The following is a 21927-nucleotide window of genomic DNA, read 5'->3' as shown; positions in this document are numbered from 1 at the left end:
TTCATGCATAGCAGCCTCTATTTCTTTTTAATTAAACTCTTCAATCAATCCCTCCCTTGCGCGTGTGTGCACACGCACAAATTTTGCGGCTCCCAGTTTTTCTTTTCTCTGGGAAATGGGTCCAAATGGCTCTTTGAGTGTTTAAGGTTGCCGACCCCTGATCTAGAGAGTGCTTCCCCTGGTTCTGGGATAGGCAGATGTTGTTGTCTGATGGTGTTAAGTGTATCATCCAAGGATGGATGCAATTGCAAGTAAAAGTGCCTTTTGCAACTCACTTATGGGGATTTTGTCAATACCAATTCTATTCAAGTGCTGGTCCAGATCTTTTGGGATTGTGCCTATCACTATTGATTATTATTAAAATTTATTAGAAAGGTTTTGCTAAATTTAATAAAAGCTCATCTTTTCCCATAAGTGGCCAACCAATTAAGAGACCAGGTTGCCCTGGTGTTTGCCATTCCATTGATTCTGAATATCTAGAGTCAAGAAGTATATATGATAGCTGTGTTGAGTTATGATCAAAAGCCTTGAGACTGCACAAAAAAGCTTATTATTATATGTATCAACATATATAGTGGATGGATGAAATATTTTCCCATGTGGTGCTTTACTGCAGTTTCTGACGATTCTATCTGTGCCGACCATGAAGCATATATTGCTGTTGGTTTGCAGATATTGGATGAGTGACAGAAGCAACATGAAATCCCAGCTACTTATGGTTTTTATGGATTTTAATTTTTGCAATTAATTTTAAATCTGTAGTGGCATGATCCAGATTAGCACCACCATAAGCACCACAGAAAGCAGACAGTTAATTTTTATTCCCCATTTATAAATGCTACATAAGAGGCTGCCTCCAAATAACCAATTTCACATACCATCAATGCTACGGAAGTCCAGTAGATAAGTCCTGCTATCCACCTGGTATAATTGCAGGCTCATTTTGGAATATGTGCCTGTTACTGAATTCTTTCTCCGAACACGCAAGTAGTATGGATTTACAACCTAGGAAACAAAGTAGAAACTTAGCAGAAAACATGAAAAGAATCATTACATTGATTGTCATTATCTCTATTTGAAATCACCATTTGCGTGGAGACAATTTAAGCAATCTCACCTTCCATTCATAATCCAACTGCTTGATTGCCCGACAAACTTCAGCCATTATGTCATTTGGCCGACTCTGACTCCGTATTCCTAAATGCCATTTAGCTCTTCTGACCCCCTGATGTTTGGACTTTTGTGGATTTAGCTCATCAAGTGTGTGGCGTGACCTTGGTACTTCAGCAACTAAAAATGGCACTCTTTCAGGGTGAGGTCGGGAAAAATGGTCATCAAGAAAGGAATCTGGTGGGCTTGTAGCTAAGTAGAAGTCTTTTGCTTCATTCATTATTCTTCTATTATCTATAATGAGGTGATAGGCAACTGCTAAAGGATCCTGATGATTGCGATTATACAAGCAGCTTAGCACTTCCTCTTCTGTACATTCAAACTTATCACAGACTTCTTTTAAGGCTTCGTCATCAATCATAGTTGAACTGTAAGAAGGATCTTCAGGAAAGAGGTACTTGGGGAGGTCTTGCTTAAACCATTCGTGTTCCCTAGAGGCAAAGCAAGAACTATTTTAAAAGCTAGCTGTTCAACCATTTTGCCATATTTTATTGACAAACCATGCAAACTACACAGAAAAAAATATACTAAAATAGGTAAAAACATTTCCTCTTCCAATCTATATATGGATTTCATTGAACTTGAAAATAAAGTCCAGTTAGATGCTTGACTGTAATAACCATCAGATTCAAACATAAAGAAGAGACTGAACAGCCATTTGTCCGAAATGGTATAGGGTTTCCTGCCTGAGCAGAGGGTTGGATTAGATGACCTCCAAGGTCCCTTCCAACTTTATTGTTATTATTATAATTTTAAGCAATTTTGTTCCTCTTTTTTTATAAATCTGAAGATCTTACTGATATGAAATAAGTCATCCTTATAATTAAAACAGGCAGTTGGAATAAGTTACAGTACTGCACTTACAATGAAATGTTAAATTTTTCTTTAACCTCTACAGTGTGAATATTCCATATGAATGTTATTTGTAAAAATATTCAGAGCATTATGTTTAATTACACAATATAAAAATTAAGTTTTAAAAATCAGCATAGGAGTTTAAAATATTAAAAGAAGCTTTTTTTAAGAAACAGATTTTCTGCAAGTACTGCTTTTAAAGTAAAATTTCACAAAGGTATCAACAAATCAAATGAAATTAGTAATGCAATATAAAATAACAATATGCTTTTTATATTGGTACATTAAGTACCTTTTAAAAACAATTCATGAATTTGGAATGTGTTTGTTTTTACTGAGTTGGGCCATCCTCAAAACACAGAGGTTATAAACCAAAAAGATTTGATTAGGAATAATGAGAATTGTAGAGTAACTACATCAGGGGAGAGAAAACCAATTTGTTCAGGGGTAAGGAAAGTCTCCCGGGTTGGGGCCTGGAATGAGTTTCCTGACTTGCTAGTTGGCTGGAAAAGACCTTCTGGTAGGGTGGTGTCATCACTGTAAAAAATAGGATGAAAAATCTTCACTCAATTTTTTTGAAACGGAGGGAGAGTTAAAATTTGGAACAGGACTGCTTTGTCTCCCAGAAATCTCAAATGCCTATTTGCACTTAAACTGCTTCTCCAGAAACCCCCAAAACTGAGTGAAAATTAGGGTGCCAAATTTTCAAGCATTTGTGGGGGCCTTGATGCTCTCTGAGCTTGGTTGTTTTCATTAACAAATTAGGTAACATCAGTGTACCAAAGACCCTGTAGTTCAGACATGTCAAACTCACGACGTTACGTGACGTCGCGTGACGTATCGGCACTGTTTTGCTATTACTGGCAATGGGGTGGGCACGGCTTCCAAGTGACGCATCCAGCCCACGGGCCGGCAGTTTGATATCCCCACTATAGTTAGTTCAACCCTGAGTTACAAATACTCTCTTCTTTCAATTTCAAACATTTTTTTACCAAAAAATTTTGGCCATGTGATTCTATGATCTTCTAGGGGCTACAAGTTTGATGACACACAATTTGAACAATGACTATTCCTGTGTTTGGGGAATTCTATAACACAACATTAGTTTATTTTCTTTCTTTCTTTCTTTCTTTCTTTCTTTCTTTCTTTCTTTCTTTCTTTCTTTCTTTCTTTCTTTCTTTTTTATGCCTTATATTCCCTACAAGATGACTCTGGGTAGCCAGTTTAGATCTTGGCTTAATTTTATATATAATTTACATGAAGACAAATTTAGTTCAATTCATATGCAAAGATAATGTGCACTTAATTCAAATAAAGAAATAGATGCTTTCTATTGCAGATCTAATCTTTAGGTAACCTAAAACAAACATGACTTCAGAGTGTATTGGACTCAAATTTTGATCCAACTCTCTTTTGATTCAACTCAGCCTAATCACAAAATGGCTTAATATGATACAACAGCCAAGCCAACGTGAAGCCAACAATTGAATAAAACTTGCACACCGTTTTAGAATGATAACTGTATCCGTGACAAAACCAGATGCGTAAGGTACCTTATATCTTTCACTGTAGCTCTCTTCATAGGATCCACCTGTAGCATGTGTTTCAAGAGACTAATTACTGCTGAATTTAAGTACTGAGGCGTATAAAAGATACCATCACATATCTTCTTAAAAAGTGTTGGCACATGATCATCATCAAAGGGAAGAGTTCCACATAATAAAGCATAGAGAATAACACCACTGCTCCAGATATCTACTTCTGGCCCTGCGTATAACCTGTAAAATGGATATCATAATTTTTTTCCAAGTAAAAAATAAACATAAGCTACTGTTACACTGGATTATTAGCCTTTTAGCAATGTCTGTGAAAGACTGCATAAGCACTAATATCCATGCAGTTAACTCCTGATTTTTAATATAAAATAACAAAACTGGCAAAGTGAGTTCAGTTCTATGGTCAGAAATATAATGGGCTGATATAAGTCCAACATTGTCTACTGATTTATACATTGGTAGCATGACATAGCTTCTCCCCTTCTCTGAGCAGTCTCCTTTCTATCTAATTATGCTTAATCTAGGATTAGTCATTGTGTCTAAAGCAACAGAACCATGCCCTTACGTTTCAGAAAGTAGTTAAATGCATGTTTTGATTACTTTAGCCCTCATTAGCATTATGTAGTGACTAATTTAAGGTAAGAGGAATAGGAAATTTAAGGTAAAGACAAGATGGAATCATTTCCCTCACATGGAGATGATGCCATACAAAACACCATGCTCACTCCTGACTTTATTAGCTGCAGTTAAAGCGTAGATCATATTACACTGAGGAACTGTTGTGAGCTTAAAAACAAAATATGCTCAGGAGTTCCTTGAATGAAGAGTGTAGTTCAAATTTATATTCAGCAATATAACATACAATCACAGAATTGTATAATGTATAAAATAATCTGGGAACCTTGAAAACATTTTCAAAGTATCACAGTCTTTTATCGAATTGCCAAATTAAAATGCCAGAAAGAAACCTTCTAATCTGGAAAATGTGTTTCTGACAATATATATCATGCTATAATTATTCTGAGCCAAAAGGGAAACCAGTCTTGGGACCTTGTATTTTTTGCAACTTCAAACAAAAGAAATGAGTTGTTTGTCTTCTTCTAGGGTCAGGAATTAGTATGTTAAAACATTTAAAATTAATATCGGCAAAAACAAATTTTTGAACTTAGACAAGTCAGAAATTTGTTTGCACATCATGGTCCAACACAGAAGTACCTTCTTCTGCTTCCTAAGGCTCTTTCAAAGATACTTGGCACATTGTGATTTTCCATGAAAGAAAGGCAATATATACATTTATATTAAACATATTAATCACATTAAAACTTATTAACTGTATTCCAATTTTATTATTAAAGTTTAAGTATAATTAAACAAAAAGAGAGTCTAAAGCAGATTCTTGCCCACCCTTCAAAAGTTGCCCTCAGCCCATAAAATCCTGGGCATCGGTGATTTAACGTATAAAGTGCACGTCACAGCAAGCCTTGACTTCTAGGTTCCTCCTCGCTGCCTGAATGATGAGTTTGGAAGCTTTTAATCTGCATTTTTTATAGTTGTCATATTGTCCAAAGTAAAAATCATTCTTAAGAATTATAGTTAATAAATGCCTGAACAACCCAAATTCAAATACTATAATCTGGCTTGTTTGAAACACAAGGTCAAGCTAAAATTAAAATTCCAGAAGTCCTCCTGATGTGCAGAAGGACAATAAAAATTTGCCATATGTTATGTTAAGTCGTGGTTTGATGTGACGTGTGATCATCACAATCACTGTCTTGTGCACAGAAACACTTAAGATATAATCAAAAGAAGCCATCAAAGCCAGGAATTTCAAATTTCCAAACCTGGAAGTTTCTCAATCTACCTTGCAGCTTTAACACTGAAGAGCAGGGCTTTGATTTTGAGCATACATATATACATTTATCCAAGAAGAGAAACTACCTTCCTGAAATTACTTCGGGAGCAGCGTAGTTAGGAGAACCACAGCTCGTTCTTAAAAATTCTCCATCTGACATCATATTTGAGAGACCTGAAAATGCACAAGAGTTCAAATGAAGACCCACAAAAAAGATTAACAGATATTTAAACTTCTCAGGGAGAACAGATCTTATCCTATTCAATGACAATACCACAGGCAGGAATAAAATCAGAATCGCGTGTGTAATATTTTTTTTTAATGGTTCTCTAAATAGAAATGAATACTGCAAAACCTCTATAAAAATGTGACAATATGAAAGAGACAAATGCCCTCAAAGGATCAAGTTTTATTCTAAGTAGCTAATATGCAAATGCCAGGTAAGAAAACACGTGAAGAAAATTGCATTACTTTTTTTTAAAAAAAAAATCATATTTGTTTTATCAACTTTATTGACAGCTCAAAAGATTTCTTCAAATCAAGTATGACTCCTGGGGAATTTGTGATTATACTGATATAATTTTCTTGGTAACAATAAGGAAATAGTTCAATTATGTCCTTCTAGAATGTTTGTTCAGCTTACAGAGCTGTAATTTCCTGGAAGTATGTCATCTAAGTATAAACCAGGCCAAATTCTGCTTAGATTCTCAAGATCAATAAAGATTTGCTAGAAGGCCGCTCGCAGACAGTACTTAAATAAGATAAACTAACGAACAATTTCAACCTTACAACAGAAAATTGTGCTTAGTGGAACTTTCATAATTCAAGAGTTAAATATAGCCACCTAGAATCACGTAGTTGAGATAAGTGTGTGTGTGTGTGTGTGTGTGTGAGAGAGAGAGAGAGAGAGAGAGAGAGAGAGAGAGAGAGAGAGATGGTAGGCGACTGATGGTACTCGAACACTGCCATATTCTAAAAGTGGTACAATCTGTGAAATGCCCTGCTCTAATGTATCTTTCCAGGTTGCTCAATTTTGTTCTACCTTTATGCCACCTGTCCCATCTATCACTGAAGATTAGTGCAAATGTTACGTTTATCAATATTACTTTTAATATATGGTATGTAATTTTATTCTATTTTATATCTTTTTAGTTTTATTAATAATTATACGCTAATGGGTTATTTCTTACAGTGTTCTCTGGCCTAAAGGCTATAAATAAAGGAGGTAGATTTTTGGTTGGTTTGGAATCAGAAGCAATATGCTCCCTAGTGAATCAATTTTAACTCTGTTCTACTGGCCTCCCAAAATCTCCTTAAGATTTGGGTGCTGACAGCAAAGGGAAGAATGCTCCCCCTTAAATAAAAGTATCAATGGAGGGAAAATCTCTATATGTATGAGTTAACAGAGTTAAGAAGAGATTATTCACAAGCTCATAAAATAACTCTAAATCCATCTGTCTTTCTCTGCTTGTTTGTGACGTGAGGATGTGCATGCTCCTTTCTGATCTGAACATATGCCCGAGGTGCTATTCTGTCACTAAGTCTCCTTTGGCCCCCGAATCAGTAGCTTAGCTAGAAAATAGAGGACAGGAAATAGTGCTACATTCTCCATCATCCCCCCCCCAAAAAAATCATGTAACATGTAGCACGTAACTCTATCAAACCAAAGTAAAATATTATTGTTAAAACCAACTAAGATAGACCTAGCTACTACATATGCAATACAAAATCCAGCCATCCATTAGATGGCAACGAAGAAAAGTAGACAAATCCTTGATGCTATCTATTGCCATCCAAGTAGCAATAGGTATTTGAATCTTAACACTCAACAAACAAGCAAATTATAAAGATAGGCTTTAAACAGAACCTACCAAAATCAGCAATCTTGGCATTCATGTGCGCATCAAGTAGTACATTTTCAGGCTTCAAATCTCTATGGACCACCATGTGCCTATGACAATAATCCACACCAGAAAGAATTTGCTGGAACAGACGTCTGCTCTCTTTTTCATCAAGCTAATTATTTGAGGGGGGAAATGTGACAAAAAAGAGAGAGTACATTTAAAAAAAAAACCACACATACACCACAAACTGTCTCAGCATTAGTAACAAAGGAGAATATTTTGCAGCATTACCAGATTCTCCAATGGGACTTTTAAAAGAACGTGTATGTAGAAGAAAAGGGTAAGAAAAAGAATAAGTAAAATTAGGTGAGAGAAGAAGAAGGGAAAAGGGTTTCTGAGTTTAGCAGTGTTCACAAGATGAGTAAAAACAGTCAAGATGACAGCCACAGCTATGATTGAAGCACTTTCCCTCTTTAAGCCCTGCTCATGACACATCTAAAAATGGGAAGGGCTTCTACCACATAGTTGTGGCCACAGTCCTAAAATTGTTTTGTTTTTTTTTTTACCATTACTCTGTGTATGACTATCTGAGTTAAAAACTGATATTCCATCAACAAAGTTTACAGGACTGGAGGGTGGTGGGATTAATAAATCACAATCAAGAAAATATATGACACTCACTTTGTTGAAAAGGAATCATGTAAACTGGTTTAAAAATCAACATTAAAACTTAATTAAGATTCTATGGAAACTGTAATGTTACATAATATGGGGACATATTTTCTGATTAAAAATTAATGCAATGTTACAATAGTAGAAATATTAATCATTCTATTAATAACAGTGAAGAAATCCAGCCATTCTTCTTCCATTCGGGAATCTCACTGTGTGAGAATTTGCCCCACCTCCACCCCCAAATCCCAAAGGTTTTTTTTCCTAACCATAGCTAATCCCTTAACAATCGTGTTACTAATTTAACAGCAGTGATTCACTTAATGACTGTGGCAACATGAGCCGAGGTGGCGCAGCAGTTAGAGTGCAGTACTGCAGGCCACTTTAGCTGACTGTGTTCAGCAGATCAGCGGTTCAAATCTCACCGGCTCAAGGTTGACTCAGCCTTCCATCCTTCCGGGGTAGGTAAAATGAGGACCCAGATTGTTGGGGGCAATGTAAATATATATATACATTGCTTACTGGTGTACACCGCTTAGAGAGTGCTTGCACTTAAAGCGGTATATAAGTCTCATAAATAAATAATAAATAAATAAATAAATAAGAAAAGTCGTAAAATAGGGCAAAAATTCATTTAAATATCTCACTGAGCAACATTCATTTGGCGCTCAATTGTGATTGTAAATCGAGGACTACCTGTATTTTACATTGAAAATTGAACAAATGCCAAAAAAATATGTTACATGGATTACTGCTAAGATGTAAATGGTTAATGATCAGAACTACTGATTGGAATACTTTCCAGAGACATTAAGATCTAGACCTGGAAAATCCATTGATAAATGTGTATTTGTTTGTGTGTGTGTGTGTGTGTGTGTGTGTGTGTGTGTGTATCCATCTCCATGTTTCTTCAGGTAGTCCTCAGGTAATGTTGACAATCGAGACAGAAAGTTTCATGTTAAGTGATGCACAATGAGTAGCCCAATCACATACATGATTACATTAATATTGTTATCGTTATCATTATTATTATCATCATCTCAATTTTTTTACCACTCAACTTGCTGCCAGTGATTACATCCCTTAGCAATGGCAATCCAAGCAGTCCCTGTTACTGTTGTTAGTAGGTCATTAAGCAAAGACCTCACCTGACAGCTATTTGGAAGAAGCGCTGAAAGCGCATCACAGACAAGCGGGCTGGCAGGGAAGAGCTGCTAGAGTGGGTGCTATAGAGTACGCATTGGCAGGCAGATGCTGTTAGCAGGGCACAAAAGTGTGCAGTCGGGCACTATGTAGCATGGCTGGGCAGGTGCCCTGGGCAAGCATTTACAGAGTGCAGACAGGTGCTACAGAATGCAGGTGATACTGTGGGCAGGCACTATGGAATGCAGGATCCCATGTTACCCAATGGCTCCTCTAGAGAAAAAGCAGTAGAAGCCAGAATAATTTGTTATCTCCTGCTGACTTCCCACTGGCTTTGCCTGTGGGATGCTGACAGGAAAAGTCACAATCACATGACCACAGGATACTGTAATCATCGTAAGTGTGAGCCAATTGCTGAGTACACAAATCACAATCAAGTGACTGGAGGGATGCTGTGATGGTCGCAACATCAAGGGCCAGTTTTAAGTCCCCCTTGTTCAGTGCCATTGTAACTCTGAACAGTCAATAAATGAGTGATTGTATCTCAAGGATTACCTGTATATACATGTGTGTGTGTTTTACTTTAAATTAGCAGGGGCAACTTTTGATACAAATTTGGAGAAAGTAAAATCAATTATGCAAAGCTGGTGAGGCTGTGCCATGCATTTCAATAGGAGCTGGTTTCAGAGGGATAATTTTATGAAATGACCATCTCTAGAAACATTTTAAGGTTTCAGTTCATTTTTTGCGCGTGTCCAAATTCAAAATAATAGAAAACAGTACCACTAATTTATGGCAAGTTCAGAAGAGTGTGACAGTTTATTGCCTAAGTGTACTGCAAGCAAGGAAGGATTTATTTGTTCATTCCTACAAACTGTGCAACTGGGATTTTGTTCATATTATAGAGAGAAAGACCAACACCCACATGAACAGATGATGTACCATGAGCACATTTTTTTTACAAAGACTCTGGGGGCATAATTGAACCAACTCTGAACAATGCAAGGCTTCAAAATGAAAAGCTGACATTTTGGGGAAATTGGACTTCCTTACCTTTCCATTTTTACAGATATAATCAAACAGTTCTCCTCCTGAAACATATTCCATCACCATAAAAATGTCAGACGGTGTGCTGATAACCTGGTACCTGAGAAAAACATTTAATTAATTTGCTAATATATATTCAGTATATGAAATTAAACGGCTCTTGAAAAACTACACATAGATTAGTAGCCCAATCACATACATGCTCAGCCAGAACCAAGACTTGAGTTAAAACAGGATTATTCCCTTTGTATCAGCACTACCAAAAGCATAGTGCAGAAGAAAAAATGTTTGTTTTTAAATTTCTTCATGGCTCCTATTAATTAACGGTCACATCACATATGGTAACATTTTTACAGCAATTGCCATAGCAGCCTAACCATTACCAGGGCTTAAAGCAATTTAGTAAAAACATGTTAGAAAAGGACTCCCATTAGACTTAAAAATTCCTCTTCCTATTATTACATTTTAACATGAAGCCGATAGCAAAGAAGATTCAGTTATGGGACTTGACACGGAATTTGATCAGTTGACTATATTTAAAAATCCAATTTCACAAGAAAGGGGGAATCTTTACAAGCCTATTTAAGGTCACTGCATAATTGTATTTATTAGGATAACCAACAAACTGTAACATATGAAAGACCATGAGTTCAAGTCCCGTCTTAGCCATGAAAACCAGCTGGGTGACTTTGGGCTGGTTATTCTCTCTCATAGGATTGTTGTGGTGGAGAAAACAGGAGGAGAATGGTGTGTTGCATATGTTCACTGCCTTGAATTATTTGTAAAAATAATAAAGTCAGGATACAAATAAATAAATAATACAAACATGTAGCTTATTAGGTGACCCATTCCAAAATCTGATTCTCTTCTTCCTTCCCTTTTCCACTGATAGTAGATATATGTCTGCTGTCGACTCCCACTAGCTACCCTTTAATAGTTCAATTGCTAATCTAAGGACCAAATCCCAGCAAGCCATAATGGGTAAGAAAAACAAAATGACTAGGAGAAGCTTCTGCAATAACTCAACTGCTGCACTACTAAAGACCTTTGTTCTATAACCATAAAGGACAACCTTTCCTTTACTCAGATAACAATCACGGTATTTTTCTCATCAGGCAAAACACAGAGCAACACTGGCTTGAGACTCCCGAGGCAATTATTACATACCATTAAGTCTCTTCTGAGGGCAGGGGCAGTTTGTCATCCCATGTTTTGGTAAAAGGAATCCTATCTCTTATTAGATAAAAATATTTCTTTCCTGTCTTCCTTTTTGCCACCAAATACATCACTTCTCAGGCACTGAGTCACTATTTATTTTCATTACTGGGATGGCTACCAACAATCCTTTATTTGATACTGAAGTAATCAGTTTCCCAACTCTATCCAAATTATAAATGGTGGTCTACCATTAGTGATTTATACCACAATACGTAAACAGGACTGTACCTGAAAAACAGGCTACATTTGTTTTATCCATTGAACAAGAATACTCTGTTTCTTAAGAAACACCCCAAATAAGAGAGCTTATTCTGAAAGAAACTTACAGTTTAATTATATGCGGATGCCGAAAAAGTTTCAGGTTCTGAATCTCTCTACGGATTTTCCCCACAACGTCAAGACTCCGAATTTTCTGTCTATTCAAGATCTTCACTGCGACTTTGTGCCCCGTCAGTTCATGTTTGCCAACTACAAGAAAAATAAACAATTATTAACAAATGCACACTGCATAAAGTCATTGTTTGCTGAACTAGGGATCAGTGAATAATAAAAAAATGGCTGAATTCATACAATACGCAAAGGCAGAAATTTATAGATCTCTGTGGTTAGATTCGGACAATAAATTCAAAAAATCTACAGTATGATTTTGTAGCAATATTTTATAAAGCATTCAAGATCCCCCAGAACTAAAAGCCTTTCCCAGATGCTACTATTTTGTCAAGAAAACAACATGGGCAGACTCATATAGTCACCAGAAGTCACAAGAGACTTCATCTTTATCCAGAGAATATTATTTGGCAGAGTAAGTGAACAGATGTAGGATTCTGAGAGAATATTGTGAACAAGGTGTACAAAATATACCATTCTAGAGGTAGAATATTTCACATCCACAAACCAAATCCTGTTCTGAAAATCTGCAGGACCATTTCTTTAATGACCAGATCAGCACAATCTGGGGGAAAATGAAAAATTGTGTCTCTAGAACGCTGTATGTTGCACATCTGAACTTGTAAGCAGTCTTTAAAAATGGCTGCTAGGAGAGAGACATTAGTTCTTGCTAGGTTGAATGTGTAAATGAGTAAAAAACAATGACCTTGATAGAGATACACCATGTCCGTTACCAAAGTGACAAGGGAAAAAATACTGTATGGCTTAAGTGCAAAACAAGAAGAAAATATGTGCAAGTGGATCAGGCAGACACCTCCCTAATTCACATTTCATTTGGGGGGAGGGAGCACCGGAAAAAAAACAGAGCAGAGTCAGACTTGCAAGAGTGATGTCCAATCAATCCTACCAAAGGACTCAAACTACTTTTATTAATGTTGACTATAGCAACAGAAGTTTTATTCCTTGCCTCGTACTTCCCCCCACCCCAATTCTCAAACTTGGTTTTTGTCTCAGGGCAGTGATGCGTTAGGAGACTTGTCATCTGTCCCTTGGCAGGAACAGATCACTCCTGATAGCCTTAGAGTTCTCTGTGGAAGTTTTGGGCCAGTCTTTTTAGGGAAAGTTCTTGAGAAGATGTGTGGTTTTCAGCTCTTGAAGAAAATAAATTATCAAGACCCTTTTGAGTCAGGTTTTAGGCTGGGTTACAGCATCGAGACAATCTATGGTGCATTTGGAATGGGGTTGGTGTACTAGCCTTCCTTGATCATCCATCTGAACATAAAATCCATCTGATTTTCATGGAATATGGAATCCATCTGGAGGGATGGGAACAAAGGGCACATTTTTACAATGGTTCTCCTTCCTCTATAATTCCAGGGTAGGGTGGCGACTTTCCCATGGTCTTTATTCTGCAGGAGCTTCAAGGCTCCCACAAGTCTCCAAACAGCAACATCTATATGAAATTGCTGGGTGAGGTAATTTATTGCAAAGGGCTATGTGCTGATAATACTCAAATATGCTTCTCTATTTTGAACGATCCAAGTGATGGGCTAAAGACTGTGTATTATGGTTGTGAGTGTCTGAATGGGAATAACAGGCTTTGACTCAATCCTAATAGGACTGATAGGCTGTGATTTAGGGTTCCCCAAATCTAGAACTATTTCACTAAACACGGATGTGTAACACTCACCCAGAGTCGGTGCATAATTTGAAAATCTTTCTGGACTCACAACTCCTGCTTGAGAAATAGGTGGGAGCCTTGGCAGAAAGACCTTTGCACAAATCCATCTTATGTGACTAATCCTGGACTACCAGGCTCTGCTTGTGGTCAGTCATGCCTTGGTCACTTCTCCATTGGATTCCTATATCCTGCTTTACACAGGACAGCCGTTAAAAAGCACTAAAAGCTGTAGATGCTCAAGAATTTATAGACTGTACACCTTGGCACAACTATGTAATGCCACTAGTACATAGTTTCATTGGCTCCCAGTAGGTTTTTGGGTTCAATTCAGTGGCATTCTGGTTACATGTGGGATTGCATGTGGGTATGCTCCAAGTCCCTTCCATGAAATAGCATCATCTAGTAGAATCCAGGAAATACGTCTTCTTTGTTGCTGCACCTTCCCTATGGAACACTCCACATCTGCCTCTCCTGAGATTCTGATTCTCCCAATTCTATTGGCTTGTTTTGTGTTCTGAGACTGTTTTGCAAGTAATGAAATTATTTTATGAAAAAAACCTTCCTGGCAATGTTACTCTACTGTTAATAGCAGAGGAGAGAAAGCAGCATTGGATTAATTGATAATTCTGTCCTCAAAATCAGAAGTAATCAGATTATCACCACTTGCTCCACCAATCGTGTTAGGAAGAAGAATAGAAAAAAAACCTTAACAGATAAACTTTCCTTTAATCATTATTCACTTCATTGTGTCCAACCAATCATCTTAGGAGTTCTGAAGGGGGGGGGGGTTGGGCGGGCATTTCACCTATCTGATTACCTCTATTTTCTTTTATGGAAATGATGAGTTATTTTTTTCTATTTCTCCCTATTCTTTACTCTTGATAGTCTATTCCAAACCATGAGAGGGTGTTATTTTTCTTTCCCATTACCCTTTCTTATTGTGCATCCCCATCTTTCTATAATTTATTACAAGCATTTATTATTACGAAAAGAACTTTGCTGGAAATGTTATTACAAAAAATAATAATTAAAATGCATGTACTTTTAGAAAACAGAATATAAAGCAACAAAAACTGAAAAGTTCCATATCAACTTCAATTGAGTTCAGCAAATTCTATCTCTAAATAGTAATCTAGCTGTATTGTATCATCCTGGTAAAAAGCACTAGTAGGTCAAATGTTGCTATATACGAAATTATATAAAATATGGTAAAACACTATCCTGCAGAGTTTTTCTGATTTTAAAAACAGCTGCAATGAACTTCTCATTATTAAAAGTCAGATGCTACTGAGAGTCCATATTGTTTGTAGTTTGACTTTACCTGTTTTGTAGTTGGAATATGTGAATTATCTACAATCATACTACAAGATCTATATTTTGCATACAATAATTTCCTATAAGTCCCACAGGTTGTTTCTTGTGCTTTTGATTTTACATTCCTATTACGAAAACTTCAAACTTTGTTTTGCATGAGTGTCTTTGGGAACAGAAAAATGTAGAGCTACATAAATTATAAACTGATGCTTTTCCCATTTATTTATAAAACACAATGAAAACTTCTACTCAAAAATCTTCCAGCGTTCCTTTTAATCATCAAGCAATTAAGTGTACTGAAGTTTAGCTTCCAACAGAAATTGTCTCTTATAAGAAAAGTATGAAAGCAATGCCATGGAAAACAAGAGAAAAATGCTGTAAATATTGTACAGATTATTCTTAATAACAATAATGATACTTACAATTATGTATCCATGGGCTTAGAGCAGGGGTGTCAAACTGCCGGCCCATGGGCCGGATGGATCACGTGGAAGTTGCGCTCACCCCATTGCCAGCAATGGCAAAACCGGTCCGATATGTTGCGCAACGTCACGTGACGTAGCGAGTTTGACACCCCTGGCCACATTCAAATACAGCAGCTTCAATTTCAAAATGACAGACAAATACAGGTAGTCTTTGACTTACAACAGTTCACTTAGTGACCATTCAAAGTTACAACAGCAATGAAAAAAGTGACTTATGACCATTTTTCACACTTACAACCATTGCAGCATGCTCACCTGATCAAACTTTGGATGTGTGGCAACTGGCATGTCTTTATGACAGTTGCGTTGTCTTGGGATCATGTGATTATCTTCTGACAAGCAAAGTCAATGGGAAGCCAAATTCACTTTACAACCATGTTACTAACTTAACAACTGCAGTGATTCAGTTAATAAGTGTTGCAAAAAAGGTCGTAAAGTGGGGCAAAACTACCTTAATAACTGTGTCGCTTAGCAACAGAAATTTTGGCTCAAATGTGATCCTAAGTTGAAGACTACTTGTATATATTTACAGCATCTCTGCATGCAATAAATATTCCATATTTGATTTGTATACGCTTTGTTAAAGATGTACTATTATCAATGAATCTATCTACCAGTGGGAAGTTAAAACAAGCAATATAGAAGAATCTCACATGCCCACATGACTTGTAATATTCTCAGATTGCACACAGATATTTGGAATTGCAATTTCTATAAATAGGTGTGACATGACACAGAAAGAAGAATCAAAACTTCACAGAATACATCTTTGAACCACTCGGTATTCCAAACTCTAAGTGAAGCTCACTGATTTTTAAAAACAACGAAGAATCCAGTCTCCTACAAGTACAGTAACGCACAAATAGATGTCACTGCCTTAAACAGTACATCTCAGGAACTCATAAAGTGTAAAAATAGGGCTTTCTGTGAAAGGAAGTGGTTTGCCAGAACAATGAAAAACTTGCCAAAACAAAGAATATAGTAAGCCTGCAAATTTAGTCTAAAGCTATGTATTTCAACAGATATACCTGTTAGGACAAGAATATCTCAAAGAGAAATGAAGTCTCCTTGCTGTATTTCTGCAAAAAAAAAAAAAAACCAAGAAAGAAAGAAAGAAAGAAAGAAAGAAAGAAAGAAAGAAAGAAAGAAAGAAAGAAAGGAAGGAAGGATACAATTTTTACAGTCTTATCTTATTCTTATTATTGACCAGACCAGGTCATACGTACTTAGTTTTAATATCTGATGTCAGAGATATGAATGACAGGGGTTACACCTAAAAACTGTTTTAATTTCTTCTAAAGGGAAGGCTCTTTTCCTAAATAATTCCGTTAAAAGGCAAAGGCCAACCTAGAATTCCAGAAAATACAATAAGTTCTTCTGCCTTAATTAAAGCAAATACAGTATTATTTTCAGCCTACAAAGCTTGCAGGGCATATGGTCAGGACACGACCATATTACCAGACAAGAAAAAGCTGAAATTTCCATCTGTTTTTCTTCCCCTCTTAGAACAACAGGTACATCAAGCTTAATATGCCTAATTTCTTTGTGGATGGTGCTTTTTATTATTATTATTTTGAGAAAAACAACAGATTGTTCAATTTCCACATTTTTCAATCAAACTTTCAAGCAGCATGATCAGGTAGGATTCTAGGCCTGCAAAGACAGAGTTAAGAACTGCATGTTCTACAACCAACAGTGAAAATTATTTCCATTTTAAAATAATACCAAAGGACTGTATACAGCAAGTAGCACAATGAGGCATAATACACATTAATAATGAATAGATAAGTCTTGGTGACATTAGTGATTAAAGCTGCAGCTTAAATACAAGGAACTACACAATGAGTGTACAGTAGTGAATTTCAAGTGAGTTTTTTTTTCCAAATAAGGAAAGAAAAAAACAAAATTACCTTTCTCTACCCAGGTTGCTATTCGACAATTGCAATGAAATCCTCCTATTTTTGCTATTGGCAGTTGCCTCACAGTTTTTCAAAGACGAAGTCATTAAGCTTTATTGCTCCATTTCTCAAAGATTGCAAGAAAAGCCAATCAAGTCTATTTGCAGACTTTAATAACAATAATAAGAAGAAAAATATTTGGCTGGTAATCAGGCACCTCCAAAAGGGGTGACTCAAAATGCACTGACATTTTGTTCATTTTTTCCATCTCAGCATCTGAATCAAGAAGCTCAAAGCACAGTTCAAGTATTCCTACAATAATTGTATGGAAAAGTCAAAACAGAGGCAAAAGTCCTTCTCTCATCAAGACTCTTGATGAGAGTCAAGAAACAAACTCTTACTCACTCTAACCATGTACACTTAATATTTTAGAAAATGTAAATCCACAATGGACAAAGTGATGATGGAAATTCATGTGACAATGAATTGGGCATAGCCTGAATTGTCTATTTTTGCCAATGGGGGGGAGGAATCTTTGCATTTTAAAAACTCTTTAGCACTTATTGCTATAGTAATCTGGCATTATACCTGTGCCTTAACATGGTAGAAAACCATGTATTCAATTTCCAACCACATTATAAAATTCTGAGAATGTTTTAGGGGCTGCAGAAGAGTGACTTTCAGAATCAGCATAAAAGTTGCCTATATAAATAGTCCTCAATTTACAATCATTCATTCAGTGACCATTTGAAGTTACCATGGTATGGAATAAAATAACTTACGACTAGTACTCACATGACTGATTGCACAATCAAAATTCAGATGCTTGGAAACTAGCATGTATTTAATGCACATACCAGCATGTATATGATGATTGCAGCATCCCACATCATGTGATCACCATTTGCAACTTCCCCAGTTAACTTCCAACAAGCAAATCAATGGGAGAAGTCAGATTTGCTTAATGATTGCATGATTCATTTAACAACAGCAGTGATTTGCTTAACGAACATGGCAAAAAAGATCATAAAATTGTCCATGACTCACTTAACAACTGCCTCGCTTTGCAATGGAAATTCTAATCCCAACTGTGGTTATACGTCAGGAATTCCCTATGCTGCTTTTGAAGGATCATCTTGCCCCAAAGAATGAGATTAGAAAATGCTACTTCTTCATAGTTAATATATCATTCTATTTCACTAATAATGTTCATCAATATTTACTGTACTAATAATTCTCTCTCTAGAGAAAGGGTGTCAAACTGCTGGCCCATGGGCTGCACCCACCCCAGCTCTGGCAATGTAAAAAAAGTTGTGATACGTCGCAACATGTCACGTGACATGGCAGGTTTGACACCCATGCTCTAGAGCCACTGGAGTAGCACATGAACAATTTAAATAATAAATAATCCAAAGACATTTTTAGTTTAGGTTGCTTGCCTTGCTCTCAAGCTCATCCAGTGACCATTAGGAATACAATGATAAATTTAAAAAAGGAACTATCTTTCCATTCAACAAAAGTTTCCTCTCTGCAGGGCATATTTCTTATCACAGCTGACCAACTGTTTATAATTAGCCCCATGTTTACAAATGGACAAACATTACAAGTATAAATGAAGTGGTTCTCAACAAACTAAATCTCGGTTAAGATGTGCTGAGCCCAGACAGATTTTAGATTTTGCAGACAGAATGACCACTGTCTCTCTTCAGCACATAGTAATTAATTTTAAAGAAGGAATGAATGTTATATTATTGCACTGGGTTCCCATTATCCTTAACTTGTCACGCCCCACAAAGCACAACAACAAAGCTGAGAATATTAATTTAGCCTGGCATACGTCCTGCATTACAAAGGAAAGCTTCAACCGAAGTGTAAAAGCTGTGCCGAAGAGCAAAAAGAGAAAACAGCAATGTTAGAACACAAATATTGTTTTTCACAACAAAGTCTAGGCGAAATCCAAGTTAAGATACATAAAATACAAATTCCAGTCAAGGGTCTTGCTTAAAACTAGATCTTACGCTTTTATGAACAGAAAACATACAGTCCAGTAAACTATAAAAAAAATGACACCAAAGGAGCTCTGGCAATCAATCAATCAGATTAGTTAATGAAGAATTTGTGAATGTCCACATTTTGCTGAACTTTTGACACCTTGCATCTTTGGCCACGTGGTTAGAGTTCCAGGAAGCTGCTGTCCAACAAAATTTAGAGAACATCAAGCCACATTCCTTCAATTAATATTATCTTTCTAAAGGTGTTCAGTCCACTTAATGTAATTCCTTAAGCAGAAATCCACAGAATGTCCCATGTTTGCACATAAGAGTTCCCTGTATGTGGAAGAGAGGCTGTTTAGCAAAACTGCAGGCCCCTGCGCTGCCTTTTTGACTTCCCATTTGAGCCTTCTCTCCAGTGTCAGCATGGCAGAGATGCCAATAAAGCTGCAACCTTAATACAGGTGTATGGAAAGATGGGAAGAGACACGCATGTTGGAACTCTGCAGCCACAAGCAAGCAGAGTACAGCAGCCAAATGAAAGGTATTTTTCCCTTCAGGAATGGTTGGTCCAAAAGGGAGGAAAAGTATAGCAGCCCAGCAAGAGAAACTATAATGAGAGAAAAAAAGCTCTACATGCTGTCCATCAACAGAATAAGAAGAAATCTCAGAGAGAAGAAGGGGACTTAAGACAGAACAAGCTTAAGAAAGAAACATTGATGCATACTAGTAATAGTACAGAGGATAATAGATAATTATAAGAGTAATAAAATAACAGTAATTGAATAGTAATAGCATACTGTAATAATCATAGTAATAACACAATATAGAGATAGCAATAGAAAAGAATATAGGAAGCATTCATATATCATGTTTATGTTTCTTTTTACAAAATAAAACATCTCCCCAAGCCTTATAGAGAGATATAAAGAAAACATCTGTCCAAGGTCCAGTGTTTTTATGTCTCTCTTGAGTCTGGATCAACCTAAAAAAGGATCTATGACACTATAAATTTAGCAGCAGCAAAGACACACCATAATTGCCATAGTCTGGACAGTATAAAAAGTAATTATCATTTCTCTCAATCTTACTGTAGATAGTGCTACGCAACATTTTCCAAAGCAACTGCATGACACAAACAATGCACTGCCTCATATAAATTTCCTTGCCATTTGGAACACAAAATAAAAATTTTAGCGACAAATAAAGACAATAAAAATATTTAAATTTTCCACCAGAATAGTTTCAAAGCTTATTTCAAATCTTTTAGGACAGAAAAAAAACCAAGAAAACTCTTTTAAGGATGTAGGCTCCTGCTTTCATGCATACTTATAATAGGACTTACTCAAATGGAAATATATATTAAATCAGTGTTTTTCAAACTTGGCTTTATAATGTGTGAACATCCCAGAATACATTGGTCACATAATCCACTCTCCAGCAAATTATTGCCACACCAAATATAAGGCAGAAGTACTGGATCTTCCATCTAGAAGTCAAGCAATCCAACTTACAAGTATCAAGAATCTTGAACATTTTTCAAGAATATAGTACATAGAGTCTCATATAAACTTGTCAATAAGTTCATGAAAGAAAATATTTATTTCGATAGGCATAATAGCTGTGACTCCCCTTGATTATGTATTGATTTTTTTGTTGTTAGAAGTTAAATTGGGGAAGGGGAAGGGATGTTCATCATAACTGGATTATATTAGGATTAAGATGGGACAAGTCAGGTCCTGGATTATCCAAAGGCTTCAAGTTAATCATTTCTGATTGAGGTAGTTCACCTGGAAATAAGGAAAAAAATTCATTTTGAAGCCGAAAGACTACATGTCTGTTTGCAGAAATGCTGAACCACAAGCTGAGCTGAGAGCAAGATTCCACTTGTTTATAAACAGAAATTAAATAAAGTCAGTTCAACACAATATTGAGGCATGGCACTGCATTAGTCAAAATCTGTCAAGTACATGCTTGCCCTATGTTTCTTAAGATCTAGGACCATTCTCAAAGCATTTAAGTATTTATGGAGCTATCTAAATCAGGGCTCAACATGAAATACAAAAGTAATTCAAACTGACAGGTTCCTGCCACTTAGAAGAAAACTATTTTCATGACAAGCACTGTGGGAAGAGCTTGTATTACAAAATATACTTCATTCAATGGCAATTCAGTTGTAATTCCCTGAAAAAGATGTATATGTGTATATATATATATATAGGAAATAATCAAATGTCTTTTGTCCAAATCCCTATACTATCAAACTTCAAAGCTGTTAAATTCAAAATCAAAGTGTTCCAGCATGCTGTTAAGAGACAAATATAAATGTTTTATACTGATTTAAAGACATTACACACAGTGATTCCTACATATGAAGCTATGGAGAACTTGTCTTGACTTAGTTATCAGTTTTCCCCTTTATCCCAATTCAGCTATGTTAGCATTAGTCATAGTTGCTGGGAAAAAAAGCATTAGAAGCTGGCACTTTGATCTTGCATCTAGTGATTCATCCAATTCAAAAATCCTGTCTACAATTAAGAATAACAACATATGTGCACAATATTTCTGAGCATTGTCCAGACAGCAACTGCTGGAACAGAGTCAATTTCTCAACTAAGATTTTGATTAATCTGGTAGCATAATCTACTTTAAAAATATATTAGACAGCTATGTTGCAGATGCTGTTCTTATCTTGCTTTTAAGCAGTTTTGCCAATTAACTGTCTTATTAATAGTATCACAAAGTAATCCGATCAATTAAATCTCATATGCACATACTGGGAACACTAATGGATACCTCTGTTTTAGCTCTGGG

General features: G+C 36.2%; 1 protein-coding gene across 3 annotated transcripts in view; it reads right to left on the bottom strand.

Annotated features, from left to right (window-relative positions):
* PRKAA1 (protein kinase AMP-activated catalytic subunit alpha 1) overlaps positions 1-21927 on the bottom strand; it is a 30853-nt gene that overhangs the window by 5249 nt on the left and 3677 nt on the right. For 2 of the 3 annotated variants that reach the window (XM_039331826.1, XM_039331828.1), the window contains exons 2-8: positions 11684-11825; positions 10146-10239; positions 7305-7449; positions 5520-5607; positions 3579-3803; positions 1118-1601; positions 879-1005 (exon numbers count right to left, since the gene is read on the bottom strand). In XM_039331826.1, the coding sequence (XP_039187760.1) occupies positions 879-1005; positions 1118-1601; positions 3579-3803; positions 5520-5607; positions 7305-7449; positions 10146-10239; positions 11684-11825 (1305 nt within the window). Of the gene's footprint in view, positions 1-878; positions 1006-1117; positions 1602-3578; positions 3804-5442; positions 5608-7304; positions 7450-10145; positions 10240-11683; positions 11826-21927 lie in introns of those variants that run through there. The other variant, XM_039331827.1, reaches the window with a different exon arrangement.

The sequence above is a fragment of the Crotalus tigris genome, unplaced genomic scaffold (genome assembly GCF_016545835.1).
Source record: "Crotalus tigris isolate CLP2741 ecotype Arizona unplaced genomic scaffold, ASM1654583v1 scf7180000024438.1716836, whole genome shotgun sequence".
Taxonomy (NCBI): Eukaryota; Metazoa; Chordata; class Lepidosauria; order Squamata; family Viperidae; genus Crotalus; species Crotalus tigris.
Note: the sequence above shows the minus strand (reverse complement) of the source record. Positions and strands in the feature narration are given on the sequence as shown.